General features: G+C 32.0%; 1 protein-coding gene across 2 annotated transcripts; it reads left to right on the plus strand.

Annotated features, from left to right (window-relative positions):
- Positions 1-1,002: 1,002 nt before the first annotated feature.
- Positions 1,003-13,528, plus strand: LOC102629094 (protein MICRORCHIDIA 6). Of its 2 annotated transcripts, none has more exons than XM_006476752.4 (20): positions 1,003-1,279; positions 5,721-6,095; positions 6,385-6,459; positions 6,559-6,593; positions 7,138-7,216; positions 7,329-7,418; positions 7,502-7,577; positions 8,461-8,542; positions 8,614-8,742; positions 9,507-9,605; positions 9,703-9,804; positions 9,899-10,045; positions 10,193-10,285; positions 10,836-10,893; positions 10,999-11,110; positions 11,531-11,781; positions 11,866-11,975; positions 12,529-12,608; positions 12,875-12,917; positions 13,055-13,528. In XM_006476752.4, exons 1-20 carry the CDS (start codon positions 1,273-1,275, stop codon positions 13,148-13,150), a joined length of 2,139 nt encoding a protein of 712 aa, XP_006476815.2. In that variant the 5' UTR covers positions 1,003-1,272; the 3' UTR covers positions 13,151-13,528. The 2 variants fall into 2 exon arrangements, with proteins under 2 accessions (XP_006476815.2, XP_006476816.2); XM_006476753.4 differs by having other exon boundaries at positions 8,464-8,542.
- Positions 13,529-16,981: the final 3,453 nt, after the last annotated feature.

Genomic DNA, 16,981 nt, shown 5'->3' on the forward strand with positions numbered 1-16,981 from the left:
GTTGAAGAATTACTAACCTTAATTTCTTGTTACTCTTTAAATTATTACTTGATTTGTCTTCAATGCTTCGATAAATATTTATAGTTCGATGAATATAGGTTGAGTGATACTTGGTTAAACAATTCTATTTGACAAACGTGAGATAAATGAAATTGGAGGCGTTTTGTTGGTGTGTGAAGATAGGGTTTTGTTGTTGCTTGAGGAGTTGGGGATTTGTTTGTTTAATTTTAAGGACAGTGTAGTTTATAAGGCTTGTAAATGGTTAATATTGTAAGAAAAATTGAAGTGTGGTCTTTTTTATATTAAAACTTAAAAATTGGACAAATGGATAAATTTCCTAATAATAAGTGAATAATTTCAAAAAATTATGAATAAGTATCAGTAGATATTATTTTGATTTCTAATATTTATCATTGCATTACTTGTAACTAATAATTCTAACTTTATGTTAAAAGAAAAATTATCTATCAACCACTTTTGTTTTATAATATTTATATCTAATTGTCACAAAATTTTGACATATTTTTTACACCACCTGCGTTTTTAAACTTATATGAATTAATCATTTTGACACTAACAAATTATTATTTTACCTCTAAATGAATTAAAAAAATATTTTATTTAACAAAATTTTAAAAAATAAAATATTATAATTATAAGAATATTCATAAATTTAATAAAATAAATAAATCTCAAAATTCATATGTTAGTTTTTTATAATTATAATTTCATTTAAAAATTATCAAACTAATTTTTGTAATTTCATTTCATTTAAAATTTGCGCAAATCACTTTCAAAACTCCATAAATGCCCTTTGAATATCACGTTTTTAATTGAAGACCTACGCTTTCGAAGTTCCAGCGAAAATTATTGACCAACATGGGTGTGACAATTGTAAATTAGGTAATACAGCTGTCAATTTAAATCGGATTTCTTTATTGTTGACATTTGCACCTTTGATATTTGGACTATAATTTTTATATATTTACATAATTTTGCCCTTCAAACGGAAAATATATGAATAGGGCTTAGGGCAATTCAATTTTTGAAATTAAAAAAGAGCATAAAAGTACAAAATCTTGGTGAGAGAGGAAAAATTTTATGCAGATATAGAAGGAGGAAAAGCTTTATAGTGCTCTGCTGGACTGATTACTGGTTGGTTTTGGGAAATTTGATGGTATTTTAGAAGATATACGAAGAAGAGATTCTGGTGTCAAGGTTTTGTTTGGTTTTAGTCGCAAACACAGAAGAGATCTCATAGAAACCCTAATTATGAGAGGTAAGGATACTGCATTCTCTTTTGCGTTGCAAGTTCTACTTGTTCTACTTTTTGAACAAGTTTTTATTGGTTTTTCTTCTTTTTTTCCCCTTTTTTGCATTTCTTCTCCATCTTCTTCTCCTCCTCTCTTTTCGTTTGGCTAATAAGTGCGTTAATTTGATCGTTAGTACGGGTGATTTGATGGGTTTTTGGGTTTTCTTTGTACATTTGTGTGCAGCTTTAGCATTTGTTTAGTTTTAACATTTTTGTAATTATTCCTTACCCTTTAAAAATCTTAACTTATTTTATTTTATTATTTGCCACTTGCTTCATCTATTTTTTTAAAAAATTATAATTAAATTTATTTAAGCTTTAAACACATATTTTGATATATTTATATTAAGAAAGAAAAAAAATGATGAATTTTATAATAAATTTAAAATTTATTTTTTTTTATTTTCTTTATTTTTTTATTTTCTTTATTTTTTTATTTTTTTTCTCTCATTATTTTAAAGACCTACCTTTTTTTTCTTTTAACTAAATATTTGTTTATAATTTAATTTATAAATTTACAAGATGATAAGAGTAAGATAAGGTTGTATATAGTATTGAAGTGTTGTAATTTAAAAAATATAGTTGTTGTAAAAATAAAAATTATAAATATAAAATAAAATTTATTAATGTATTATAAAAATAATTTTTAATAAAAATAATAAAAATATTATAGATTTGTGTCATAATAAATGTTAAATTAAATCAACTTAACTTTTAAATTACAAAAATAAATATTTATTATATATTTTAGTGTTATAATTTTTAAGTTATAGTTATTCAGTCACACTATCAAATAAGCTCAAGTTAGCCATATACTTTTATTAATATTATTATCCCAATTTTTTTTCTTTATATAGGGGAAAGAGCTCCATTAAAGCTAAAATTGGTATTGAAAGCACTAGTCTATTAGCTTAATTCTAAGTGTTGTGTGACTTTTTTCGATTGGATTATGAATTTTATAATGAAAAAGTACTTATTACTCTATCTTTTTTTAATGGATAAATATTACTTGTAATTGTTAATTCTAAACATTGAAATATTATTTGGAATTTTAAAGTTTAGACCTTAATACACAATTTTTTTAGAACCTTCTATTTTTTTTTGTACAATTTGTTACACTGGAGACCTATTATATTAAATTATGAGTCTATTGAGAGTTTGAATGTTTGGATTTAGATGGGCATAGTGTTTGAATTTGTATGACCATACTTTAGAGGTTTAACGAGTTCAACTTGAGAACTTATGCCCACTAGAGTTGAGATCTACCGTCGGTTTAACGAGTACAACTCAATGAGATATAGTTGCTCTTTACATTTGGTGTTTATTATAGAATGGGCTTGAACTTATGTCCTCAATGTCAATAAAGTTAAAGGCATTAACTTATCACTTAGCGAATGCCAAAATGTGTCATGGGTTATGCTATGAAGAATGAAGTAAAATTTTTAAAATTAAGAGTATTTTTTACAATCTAGCCTTTTAAAAAACATTAAGAAATTACTCTCAATAGTTTAGTGCATGTTTGTCCTTTGGTTGCAATTAAAGTAGAATTTTTGGGGTTCAAAAGGTTATTTTTTTAAATTTTGGGCTTTTAAAAGTATAAATTGTAGACTTTTTTTAAAAGAGTTAAAAGGCTTTTCTATTATAATAATTATACAATATAGAGACTTAGTCTTATCTTCACTTGAAGAAGTTTTGTATGAAAAGTTACACCAAACGAAACCTTAGTTTTCTTTAAGCTCTTTCATAGTTACAACCAAATGATAAGAAAAGGCAAATAAAACCTTTTGTTAATAGAACTCACTCTGAATAAGCACAAACACCAATAGAGGTTTTATAATCTACATGAATTTTGTCCATCACAACTTTTATGCAGATAAGCTGTAATTACCTTAGGAGTACATTTCTCAAATAGTATCTTCAAAGTTTTCATTTCAAGGGCTAAGGTGGCATTCATTTAGTGGATAGTCAATTCCATATCTTGTAGAACTATTTTTAATCCCTCACTATCTAATGAATAAATGCTACTTCACTTGGGATGAATAATTATCTTTTGTAAATACTCACTTGGGGCGGATAATATTCACTTAGGACGAATGAAGTTGGTATATTGCTTGAGAGGTGTAATATTATTCTTTTAAAGTTATGTCATGAGAGGCATGATGTAAAGGTATTTTAAATATTTTAACCTTTCTAAATACTCAAAAAGGTCTAACCCAAATAGCCTAACATTTGAGCTTTTGCTATTACACGCGAAACAACTTCTTTTAATCTTTCGTAAATTTTTCTCCTACTACTACTAAACAGCAGAAAAAATATTAAAAAAAGTCTTTGGCCAGTTGAGAAGACATGCCAAACACCACTTGAACCACTTATAAGTGATTTAACAAATTAGACTGTCTCTTTTGAAACTTAAAAAGGCTCCTTGGTGACACCCTTGATTCTAGCTAAAGTTAGAGTTGCATTTTGTACTTATATTCGTACATAGTTGGGTATAAACATGGAGATTTCCATTATTGTGAAACATTGAATAATGGATGTAATTTCAGTGGAGATTTTTGAAGAGATTACATTTGTTTTAATCATTCTTGCTTTCATCTCAATTAATGATCTTGAATTCCGAAACACTCTCTTCTTTAGTGGCTTTTAATGAAAACAATAGTCCTGAACTCAACACCTAGTTATTCAAGAAACTACCAATTGAGTTAATCTACATTGATAGCAACATTTAGGGATGACAAAATCCTCCATAGGTTTGGGGCCCCATGGGGCTCCACTTCAAATAGAGTGAATTTTGAATAATTTTTGGGAAATGATATGGGGACTGGTTTTGTACTTCCTACCCCACCCCCACCCCAATCCCCATTCTATATAAAAAAATTTGTAATTTTTATTTAGTAATTTTTGTTTTATCAATTACAATATTAGATAATAATTTTTTTTTTATTTTTACTTTATAAAAATGAGCTATAACTAAAAGAAAATCCTACAATATAATTTTTATTCGACTCTAAAACATTGTTATATTTTCTTTTCTCTCTTAAGATACTGCTCTCATCAAATATTTTTCAATTTTGATATTATTTCAAGATATTGTTTCAAATATTTGGAGATTTTTCAAAATAATTTAAATATTTTATATGGTAATGATTTTATTTAAGTCTTTAATTTTTAATTTATTGAAATCGTATATTTATATCTATTATAAAATAAATAAATGGAGAATGAGATGGGGATGAAGAAATCATTCCCCACGTGGGGATTTTCCATCCCTACCCCACTAAATTTATTGGGGAATAGGGTGAGGAATGTAAGCGAAATTTTTAATGGGGTGGCAATTGGGGTAGGCCTCCCCACTGGCGAATGGGGTAGGCCTCTCCACCCCCACCCCACCCCATTGCCATCTCTAGCACCATTACACCAATTATCAACTTGAGCTAGAAAACATCTCGGTGCATGACAAAACCAAACAATGACACCTTTATGATAATATGGAATGTTATAGAATGATTATCTTTTGTAAGAATTATTGTTTTTGCTCTTTTGATCACTTTTAAGCAGGGGTGTTCAGAATCTAATCCGATTTGCTCAATCTGTCTGATCCATAAAAATCCGATCCGTGGATTGGTGGATTGGATTGGATTGAAATTTTGAAAATCCGCAATTGGTGGATTGAATATGAATTTACTTTTGTAAATCCACGAATTCCGCAAAAATTTGCAAAAAAAAATATTTATTTAACAAAAAAATTAAACTTGAAAATATGACATTAGTACTTACTAATAAATTAATAAGTTAGAATATAGTTACATTAGCACCATATTATATCTTATCCAATAATAATATAAAATAAAAATAATTAAATAAACAAATATAGTTTCCTATGCAGTTAACTTTCATGTACTGAGTTAAACAAATGAGATTTTTTTCTTTTTGATGTGCTATATTTTGAAACTTTGAATGTATTTTCTAGATTTATTTAAATAATTGATTTATTTAAATTTTATTTAATCTTGAATTTGATTGGTAGAAAAATTATTTTTATATTAATTTTTTTATTTAGTTAGTTTGTGGATTGGATATGTATTGGGTCTGCATCTGATCCGCAGATGTATGGATTGGATTTGAATTGAATTTCACCAATCCGTGGATTGAATTGGATTAAAAGTTTATAATCTGCAAAATTGTAGATTGGATATGGATTGATATCCAATCCACGAACATCCCTACTCTTAAGATCTCTGAAAGTTCAAAAAATGGATCGACAATTTTGTAAGCAACTTATCTGGGAAAGAATGAATAAATGAAGCTAATATAGTATTATTTTCTGATTACTTGTGTTGTTTCTGTGACTGTTGTCTCTTCTGCCTCAAGACGTTTCCTGGTTCTATTATCCATTTTTTTTTTGCAGAGTTCAAGATGAGCAATAGAGACATTGTGGACTTGTGTAGTGATGATGAAGATGGACAGGTGGATGAAATATCTATCAAGTTGGAGCCAGATTCTGTTGGGGGAACAATGCAACAAAAATACTACTATAAAGATGATCCAGCGGAGCATTGGAAGTCCAAAAGTCAACCCAGAAAACAAGACTCTGAAGAAAAGAAAAGCTCAAATGCTTTAAGTACTGGTCAAAGTAGTAACAGTGTATTGGAACAAGGTCAGTCACCAGTGGATGACACAGGCATCTCATCTTCATCGTCTATATGTCCAGCACCACTTTGTCGGCAGTTCTGGAAGGCTGGAAACTATGAAGACAGGCTTGGTTCCAAGGCCACACTACAAAGTATGCAGCAGCTATTAATTGTTAACTAATTGTTAGGGGACATGTATGTGGTGTTTACTGTTTCTGGTACATAAATTACATGCTTATCTGTTTAGTGGTGCCTAGAGATAATCAAATGGACCGCTAAAATTTATTACGTTATACGGAGCATGATACTTTCTCTGGTTCTACCATTTTTCTCTGACTTTTTGGTTGAATGATTTTCATAAACATCACATGAATGTTTCCTTCCAAGAATTTTTATTGGTGCTTTGTTAAATGTTCCTGACATTACATTTTGGTATAACAGATGGCAAAAACTTTTTACACGTACACCCTATGTTTCTTCATTCAAATGCCACTTCCCATAAATGGGCCTTTGGCGGTATGCAAGTTATATTTCTCTATTTCACTTCTACTCTTGCTGGAATTTGGAAATGAGTGTGAAATGCTGAGATGGTTAATTATTTCCTCCTTTTTGCAGCCATTGCAGAACTGCTTGACAATGCAATTGATGAGGTGATTATTTTTCTTTTGATTTGCGACCCCCCACCCAAACACAAAAAAAAATAAATCTTGCTCTGTTGCATGTTCACATGGAGGTTTGGGTTCACAAAGGATTCAAATGCTATAATTGATTTTCTTATAATTAACTTTTCTTAGGAGCAAGTTTCCTTTCTTTGGTAGATTGCAATTTTTTTTATTACCTATGATTTTATTCGTTTTAATCTGTTGGTGGAGGAGAAACATTAATTTGGCATCTGATAATGATGTTTGAAGCTTGTGGCTTCGTATACTTTATATTTTTCTTGACTGGTAAAAATTTGGGCCTTTGTTTGCACATTTGTTTTACATGTTTTCACAAATAAATACCTATATTGTCATAATTTGAGAGATAAGATGTTCTACTCATATTTAATTGTCCATTTCATTTGTTGGCACTGTTTGCTATATGTTCATCAGGGTGGGAGTTGAAATGCTTTCACTATTTGTGTCAAGCTATCATGATGATGACTTGTTCATGCTTTGCAATTCATGTTTTACTTGTTTCTTAATTGGATAGATCCAAAATGGGGCCACTTTTGTCATTGTAGATAAAATCTCAAATCCAAGAGATGGAACTCCAGCATTGTTAATTCAAGGTATATTGCATTGAACTGTAACAACCTTCAAAATGTCTTATTATGTCGATTAGTTTTTTTTTTTAATAAATGAGTTACCTAACTCGTGCTTTGGAAACATGATTATGTGCAGATGACGGAGGTGGAATGGACCCTGAAGCAATGCGGCGTTGTATGAGTTTTGGTTTTTCAGATAAAAAGTCAAAATCGGTGATAGGACAATGTACCACTATTTTCTCATTCAGCAAATTATCATGGTTTTGTTGTTGCATATTTATTGCTTGAGACTTGTGTTGCGGCTTTCAGATGGTAATGGCTTCAAGACCAGTTCTATGAGACTTGGGGCAGATGTTATTGTCTTCAGCCGCCATTTAAACGACAGGTTTGATTCTGATGTGCTAGTCCTATTACCGCATGTATATCAGGATTTATTTATTTATTTATTTTTATATAAATTTGGGTTGCCTATGTCTCAACAGGCCTTGCATCTCAGTAGATTTTACAGCAAATTAACTTGTAATATATGATAGTTCTAAGATGAAAAACTCATGCTGTATTTTCCTAAGAATTAGTGGGAAGCTCTTGTTATGTTTGTCTTACTTTGTAGTTTCTCGCATCCCCTTTTCTATTTATAAGGAATTTCTTCCAAATGAGGTTCAGAGGATACTAAAACCTCAAAAGCTTTTCTGTTGCATATCACATCCCTTAAGTGATAGGATTTAATATTTTATGAAGTTCAATGGCCTTGTTTAATGGATTTGTATGTTTTCGACGTTTATAATCCCCCATTAGAAAGTTATCTAACCTTTTTTGGGGAACCAAGTAAGAGATGAGACAAGGTTATTTAGAGTTTTTCTGGGTAGAATGAAAGGGAAATTTGAAAAGGTTCACATCAATATCCAAATTGTTAGCTGCAGTTTGTAGGACCAAATATTGGACTTTGGAATCCTTGTGAATTTGAAATTTTATGGCATGCTAGGCTTCAAAACAAATGACCATGCCATGCAGCCGTTATTTTGCACTGCTTGCTCGTGTGAATTGTGGACTGTTGCCTGAGTTTTTTTTTTTTTTTTCAATTTTTTCTTTTAGCAGATAGTTTATTCAGTTTTCCATTAACTTTCAATTCCTTCTACCAAATCTTTTGGATGTTTTGTTCGACTTTTATTTACCAATGGAATGTTGCTGTTATATTTATTTGTTGATTTACTAGTTCGTAATTAATAATTGGCCATTCGGACTCAAATTTTGTTGGTTTATTGCATCAGCAGAACTTTGACTCAAAGCATTGGTCTCCTCTCTTATACATTCTTGACTCGAACTGGCCATGACAGAATTGTAGTACCAATGGTGAGTCTTCTCTGTCTACAGAAGTATCCCTTACTTCCAATTCCTACCTTTGATCTTTGTGTCAATTGCAGGTGGATTATGAGTTGAACACATCAACTGGCACAGTAAATGCATTGCATGGTAGAGACCATTTTACGTTGAATCTTTCTCTGCTGTTGCAGTGGTCTCCTTATTCATCAGAAACAGAGCTTTTGAAGCAAGTAAGATTCTCAACCCCCCACCCCCTCCTCTTCTTCTCCCTTTTTTCCCACTTTTTTGGGAATTTAGGAATGCGTATTACCTGCTATCTCAGAAGTTTGCTTCTTGCTCTTTTAATGAGCAACAACCAGTCCAACCGCAGATTCTCTTCTATCTTCTATTTCTCTTTACTTTATATTAAGCCAGGTTCTTTGATGCAATTTCAATTTTTTTATGATGATCATTCCTCTTTTTGTTGCTACTTCCTCATATTTACTTGTATTTAATTAAGCAGGTTTAATTGATCAATTGTGTATAAATTTCACTCTAGCTATTTTCTGCTCTCATGTTTGTTCGTATTGGTGCTTTTGGACTACCACACACCTTTCATACTGCTTCTGTCACGTACAAGTATCTTTAGTTTGTAGGCCTTTCTATCTGAGAATTTCAATCTCCGAATTTCTTGCTGATGCTTTTAACATTATTTCTCTTTTCCTTATCTAACCGCTTGATTTCTGTACAACCTCCATCTAAATCACATTCATTAATTTAAATACTTATAGCCTTTTATGTTTTGGATAGAGAGGGAGGCTGCTTACTTTATCATAGTTGACTGGATTTGTATCTGTAGGATTGTGGAATTGATTGGATTACTATTCTACTTAAGTAGCTATATAGTGCAATAGAAGTGATGTTTCTTTCTATATTGGTGGTCTCCCAATCCTGTTTTCCTTTTTCAAGAGGTTTCATTTGATATTTACCATATCTTTTTAAATTCTGATGGCAGTTTGATGACATTGGGCATCATGGCACAAAAATTATTATATACAACTTATGGTTCAGTGATGGTGGGAATATGGAGTTAGACTTTGATTCAGATACAGAGGTTTGTACTCCATTTTATATTGGTAATATTTTCTCATTTAAAAATTCTTATGCTTTCATTTCTACTGATTTGTGTTCTTGCGGTTTGGTGATTTTAGGATATTCGTATTGCTGGTGATGTTATTAATAAATTTGACCCAGGCGCTTTTAGGCAATTGCATGAACAGCACATTGCTAACCGATTCCATTATTCCCTCCGTGTAAGTCCACAGAAAATAAACTTTCTTGAGTACATAAGCACGTACATGATGATTTCTCATACCATGCTAAGTCTAGTTATCTATCACTTCGCAGGTATACCTGTCTATCTTGTACTTGCGGATTCCCGAAAGTTTCAGCATAAAATTGCGTGGGAAAGCTGTTGAGCATCACAACATTGCCAATGATCTCAAATATCCAGAATTCATCTTGTATAGGCCCCAAAGTGCTGGGTGTTTGGAGGTGATTTTTAATTGTTTCCTAGCTTTTCATTGTTGGTTATTGTCTTTATCATGAATGAAAAAATATTTAACTATTGCCTTGGAGTCTTACTAAGTATACACTGATCAAAATACTTAATGGCGATTGTTTACATTGATGATTATATAGGGAACAGTTATAACTACAATTGGGTTTCTAAAAGATGCCCCACATATTAGTATCCATGGCTTCAATGTCTACCACAAGAACCGTCTAATTCTGGTATCTGTCTTTAACTTAATTAGTTCTATCTCCCTTTGCTTTCAGTTTTTTATTGATGTTTTGGTAGACTGTTCCTTGATACTATGATATAAAAATTTGCACCTTTTTTGCAACTTTAGATTAGTGAAGGAACATCATATTTTTATTGTCTGGTTTGTGGCACTCTTACCTTTTTGAATTCTTTTTTCAACAAATCTGTGTTGCTCACATATCATTTGGAGGATGCAAGTTTTAGAGTGGATTGAAGTTGATATCTATATTTGATCTTCAAATTGGATATTAAAGAGCTTACCTTGCTGTCATAATTTATAAATATTCACGGATAGATGATCCCAAATGATTTCTTTATAAGGTGGCATTCTGCCCCGTATCCCTCTGTTACATGCAAAAATGCATGCATGCATGTGTTCGTAAAAAGGCAACCGTTTAGTTGAATCGTTGCATGTACTCTGCTTCAATATGCTTTTTTTCTTATCCAAGTGATATCGGAGTTTTATCTTTATACATATTATTTTATTTTTAATTTTTCATCTCCTCTTTTCCTTTGCAGCCATTTTGGCAGGTTGTTAGCTACTCTTATAGAGACAGTAGGGGAAGAGGAGTAGTTGGTGAGAATGCTAAAGCGAAGCATTTGATTTACCCCATTTTTGAATGTATATGGTTACTTAAATTTATGATGTGGACGTGAGATGATTTACTGCTATTATTTTCAGGAGTTTTGGAAGCAAATTTTATCGAGCCAACTCATAGCAAACAAGACTTTGAGAGAACCTCTCTTTTCCAAAAGCTTGAAACTCGGTTGAAGGAAATGACATGGGAATACTGGTAAGCAATATTAATCTCTGATTTGCAGTTCTTCATTAGTTTTTGATAATTACGGAAATCTTTGTTTGAAGTCCTCTTTCCACCTGCTCAAACAAGTCCTCTTTCCACCTGCTCTTAACTTTCTGCCTTACTCATCCAGCAGCCAGTGGATTTTTTGGTTCTTTTAGAGACGCTTGGATCCTATAGTGATGTTAATTTGGTTCTGTAACATAATACAACTAATTACTTTGAAGCTAAATTAGCTTATTGATGCATGAATTAATATTCTTTCGTATAAACAGTAATCACATAGTTTAAAGTGTTAAACAAAACCACTTTTATAGTGCCTCATCAGTTTCTGGATTGTTGTGACACATGCCCCAACTGATGAGTATGTAGCTTTCTTTGATACCTGCCCGATGCATGTTATTCAACTGGCAGGGATTATCATTGTGAACTAATTGGATATCAACGCAAGAAAAAGCCTCAACCATCCATTTCACCACTGGCTTCATCTTATTCTATGCCCCGTAGTGGTATCCACCAACCTGTTGTCTGGGATCAGAGTTCCACTGCTACTGGTATCACAAAAGCACCTGCAGCTGCACCTTGCCAACTAGCAGCCCCTAATTCCTGTTTTGTTGAGGGAGCAGGGCCATTGACGCCCAACTCTGAAGGCATAATTGGACAACGTAAAATGCTTGAACTAAAGTAAACTGATTTCATCTCTAGTTTAAACATTTTATGTTTAGATACGATGTCTTTTGTTGTGACAGGATCGCGTAAGAGGAAGGGATGTAGAGATTCATTGGAATTTGAAAAGGTGAAAATGCAGGCTAGTAAGGGAGTTGATGCGGTTGATGATGAGCCCAGTGCAGAAACACATGTATGTGTAAAGAACTTTTAAGTTGATCCTTTGGATGGTATAGCATTTATCATGAGTGTCATCTATAGCTTCTCCACTTACATTACTGCGAGCAAGATCGAACTCTTAGGCCTTATGTATTCCCACCAATGCTATTTAATTTGATTTTGATGGTGTGAGCTGAAGGTAGGAGGACGAATGATGTAGCAGATTATTCGATTTATAGTTAGTATTTCAGTGTCCTAGATGGAAGTAGGCTTGATTATATTAATTTTTTAAATTATTTTCTTTAGGGTTCCTGGGCTGATTGTCTTTTTATTTTCCTGCTTGTTGCAATTACATTGCTTACTTTTTGGGCTTTGCCCAACCCACTACCTTTTAAAAAAAATGATAATTTAAAGAGACACATTGCTCACTTTTTGCCCGGTGGTTACCTTGCAAGCATAACTCATCATCTTCAGAAGCATTATATTGTTATGATTATTCGTTTTCTTCCCTTTTGTTTCCTACTTCTGCAGTACATTCACTTTTTGAGGTCTAATTATTTCTCTGCACTCTGTCATCTCTTTTGTAGCCTGCTGTTACTTCGACAGATCAATTGAGAGATTCAGCAACTATAATCTTGATGCAGGAAAACAAGAAGCTTCGTGCAAAGTGAGTTTGTTAGAATCTTAGTTTTTCCATTGTTTTCTATAATTTGATGTTCATCATCGTTTGAAGTTTTGCTCTTTTGTTAAAATGGTTTTGTCGTCTGGACACTTATTACAGCTAAGGGCCTTTTTTAGGATGAAAATTAATTGAATCTTCATTTATATAAACCTTTGCAGCCCATATCTTGAGACTAAGAAATGCATTATATTCACTGTTTTTTAAATTTCTGGTAAACTGTTGTAATTAAATTTATATGCTCTATTTTTCAGATGCTTAGAGTATGAGAAGAGGAGGGTAGAACTTGATCAGAAGGTAACATTATATGCAATTTATTGGTGCATGCTGCCCAGTATCACCTAGCTGAATTTATGAAAATTTATTAATGGCAACAAACAATTTTTTTGAGCGATTTATCTGATCTATTGAGAGTGATTGTTCTTATTATACAGGTTACACAGCTTAAAAGTGAACTCGGAGAGTATAATTGTGAATATGAGCGGCTGATGGCTGAGTTAAAAGCATTGGATCCCATAAAAAACGAATAAAATATGTAAATTTTGTAGAGTTGTGAATTTTTTGTATGTAAAGCCAGTAACCATAGTTGTTGAAGAGTCCGACTGTTAGGAAGTGGTGGCTGACAGGCCTCTGTGAAGGCTTAGGCTTTTAGGTGACAAGATTTTTTGTTCTTTTTGTTGTAAGTAGAAAGCAAATTGGACTACGAAATCTGCTGGTCAGTTCTGCTAAAAGGTTACTACTAACCCGAACTGGTTACTGCTGTAGTATCCGCGACTACTGTTGTACTGCTTGCTGCAAACCAAATTTTCCCCTGTAAAGTTGATACGCTTTCAGTGCATCTTGACTGATACATACATTCAGTATATTTTGATTAGTACGTTCAATGCACATTGGTGTATATTCGATTATCTTATTCTTTTTTGTTTTAAACCCAGTAGTGGTTTTAACAATCAGAATTCTGTGATTTTAGTATGACAATCAAAATTATGTGGGTTAATAAAGAGCCATATTTGATTCCATGGGCAAATAACCCCATTTGATCTAAAAAACATCGCGTTCAGATCGGATCGGATTATTCTCCCAATTCAATCGGATATCCGACCATCTGATCGGGTTGGTCTAAAAAAATTAAAAACAAAACAAAAATGTAAAACCTAATTGAAATTGAATCATTGAAACATGCTGCATGGCACACATGTTGCAACTCATTTCTGTCTTGAGTCTCAAGTCTCTTCTTCAGTTCTTCTCTTCACAACACAAAAGCAATTAAGCAAAGCGGCAGTCGGGAGCACACCATACTGCAGCAGCACTCACGATTGGAGACCGCACCGCAGACGTTGCCAGTCACCGACGCAACCTACAGTCACCGCTGTTTACGAATCTGTTGGTCCAAACCAAATCTGCTCCTCCAAGCTTCAACTTGAATTTTTGATGGTATATGATATATTAATTGTAATAATATGTATTGCTAATAATAAAATCTGAAAAATTCGAGTATTGAAAATTTAGAACTTGATTGATTAAATCCTTGTAAGCTTAAATCAAAAGTATGAATTAATTTTTTTTATTTTTATTTTTGTATAGATTAGACTCTTATGAGGTGTCTTAAATATAATTAATAATTAATTAGGTGAATAACTATATTATTTTTTGGGTTTACTGAATTTGATCTGATCCAAACTCAACCATATTTTTTTATTCAATTCAATCATGTTCGGATTGGATCGAATTACATATTCGGTAGGGTTGGCAATGGGATGGGATTTATCAATCCCACTCCCGTCCCGTATATGTAAGTGAGATGAAAAAACTTCCCACTCTCGTCCATTTTTTTTTTGGACAAAAATATGTTCCGATTTCGTCCCAAAAGAGATGGGATCCTGCGGGATCCCATCCCAATTGGAAAATTTCCATACTTAGTCGGCAATGAGACGGGATGAGATGTAATTTGTGAATTATACTCCCGTCCCGTATATGCAAAAAAATATCTCACTCTCGTTCCTAAATTTTTTTATGGGACAAAAATATGTCCTAATTTCCATTGAGAAAAATTACCATTCCTAATATTCGGGTCTAGTTCAGATGAATTTTCCCTAACCTGAAACTCAATCTGGTTGATCCAAGTTCGATTTTACCAAACTCTACCAAACATCTTGAAAAGATATCAAATGAAATAGTGAACAGCAAGCATTAGAAATAGAGAAAATATTTAATATAGATGAAAAATCAAATAATGATAGTATATGTATTCTTAGTAGACATGGTGAAAATTGTAATGAATCAAAAACTAATAATAGCACATATTGATTGCAGTGTTTATATCTAGATTAATTATTCTTAGAGCACGTTTTAATATTTTTATATAAGGGTTATTTAGTATCCAAGCATCAGAATCATTTTTTAAAACAACAACCAAATATTTAATAGGCAGATGAATTTTTTTAAATATTAGAATTCCTAGACAAAATAGAAGGTACTAAAGAATTACTAAAATTTGTAGGCTTATTAAATTATAGTAAAAAAATTTTATTCTAAATTTTAATCCATTAATACAACCTTTATATATTAAGAAAGTAAAAATAGATAAAAATATTTTAATAGTGGTTCCAACAAGTGTTAACCTTAGAAGCGCCATTATAGGAATCTTTGGGGGGTTCTTATTCATCTTAATCTCATCATTAGTACAGCTATTTCTTCGCTAATTACAACAGCCACTGCCAATTACCATCCTCTATTCTAAGTACAAAGGAATACTTCAGAAGTACGCCTTGCCCTTATTCATCCGTTTGCCATTTGCCAACATGTAGACGTAGAATATACAATATATTTTCAGTTGTATTTGTATCAACTCCACGTCAGAAACGCAACGTACACACATATCGATATATGACAGGATAAGCTCGACCAAAACTAGCAACTTGCTCATTTAATATATTTAATATTTGGGGGGCAATGGTTGCCCTAGAGCAGCTTAAGAAACCTCTATAAATTCCTCTTTTAGCAACCCTGATAGACGCTGCCTCCTCTTCTACTATCTTCTGGCTAGAGCTCTCTTTTTTTCTTCTATCTTGCTTTAATGACTTTATGTTGCGTTATGGGCACTCTTTGAGCTGTGTTAATAATTTGTGTGTAGCGTAAGTAAATATGGGTTGTAGTTTCTCTTTCTATATATATGTTTGAAAGTTTAAAGGATCGTGTCAAATATCAGCATCTGGTGTTTTTTTTTTTTTTTTTTTTTTTTAAATTTTGTTTTGGGGACAAAATAGAAGGTTTTGATCAATATTTGTTCAACATATACGTACGTGCAAATAACTTCCATCCGCATGCAGCACTTTATGAATATGGGCAGAGCGGCCATATTTTGCACAAAATAATTTAACAAATTTGCTTTCAGCTAAGGGTTGGTGTATATTTTTTTGGCCATATACATTAACCGAGCTAGAGTTGGTAGCATACATAATTTTTAACTTTAAACTGTTTTTTTTTTTCTGCTTTGTCTTTCTATTGGCCTGGGGGATGCATGAAAACTTGCAACTTGTTATTCGTAACTCGTCTGTGCTAATCTTAATGATTTCTTTTGTTGAAAATGGAAGATAAGATACAAAGAAGTCAATTTGTGCAATTCATTTCCAAGAAATAGCTTGATGGTGGACCATTTGATTAGATCGGAAGTGTACACGCAAAATCCGTGTAGAAAAAAGTGATATCGACCGAAAAAATTTGCACGTCTCTGAAAATGATAGCTAAAAGTGAAAGCTACTGGTACCCACCCCTTTCTAATGGGCTTATAATCACTTGAAAAGCTTTTTGGGCTTCTTTATGAGCATCGGCCTTGTTTGGGCTTTTAAATTAACCCCAAAAAATGAACAAAAACAAATTAGAAATTCTAAAATGAGATAAAAATAATAAGACATGGACTGAACAATGATTCAGACGAAATAATTGTACAAATATTTTTGTACATAAAATTGTCTAAATTGGTTGAAAAATAAAGACAATTTTAAAAAATTAATAATGTGGGTTGTATAATACATTTATTTAAACAATTCACATACGTGCCATACCAATTCTCTTTGTATTTGATTATTCGTTAAGAATAAGTTATGTTCATCAAGTCAATGGGCTAAGTTGCCAAATAAGGGTGTAAGTTTGAGCCTCGGGGAGGAATTATTTCTCTTGTTCCAAAAGCTTGGATATAAAAAGAAGCACATACGAATGTATTTTTAGAATCTAAAATTTTGATTGTAATATATATTGCAATTTTCTTTTTTTTTTAAAAAAAAAAAAAAATCATGTTCGTTAAGGCTCTAGACTCTAGTGATGCGTTGCCAATGTAAAAAAATGAAATTTCTCCCTGAAGC

The sequence above is a fragment of the Citrus sinensis genome, chromosome 3 (genome assembly GCF_022201045.2).
Source record: "Citrus sinensis cultivar Valencia sweet orange chromosome 3, DVS_A1.0, whole genome shotgun sequence".
NCBI classification, from domain to species: domain Eukaryota; kingdom Viridiplantae; phylum Streptophyta; class Magnoliopsida; order Sapindales; family Rutaceae; genus Citrus; species Citrus sinensis.

Bases quoted from the DNA above. Each gene is read 5' to 3' on its own strand.
- LOC102629094 (XM_006476752.4), top strand. The intron at 7,419-7,501 runs GTACCACTATTT...TGCGGCTTTCAG, and splicing joins AAAATCGGTGATAGGACAAT to ATGGTAATGGCTTCAAGACC. The intron at 12,918-13,054 runs GTAACATTATAT...CTTATTATACAG, and splicing joins GGGTAGAACTTGATCAGAAG to GTTACACAGCTTAAAAGTGA.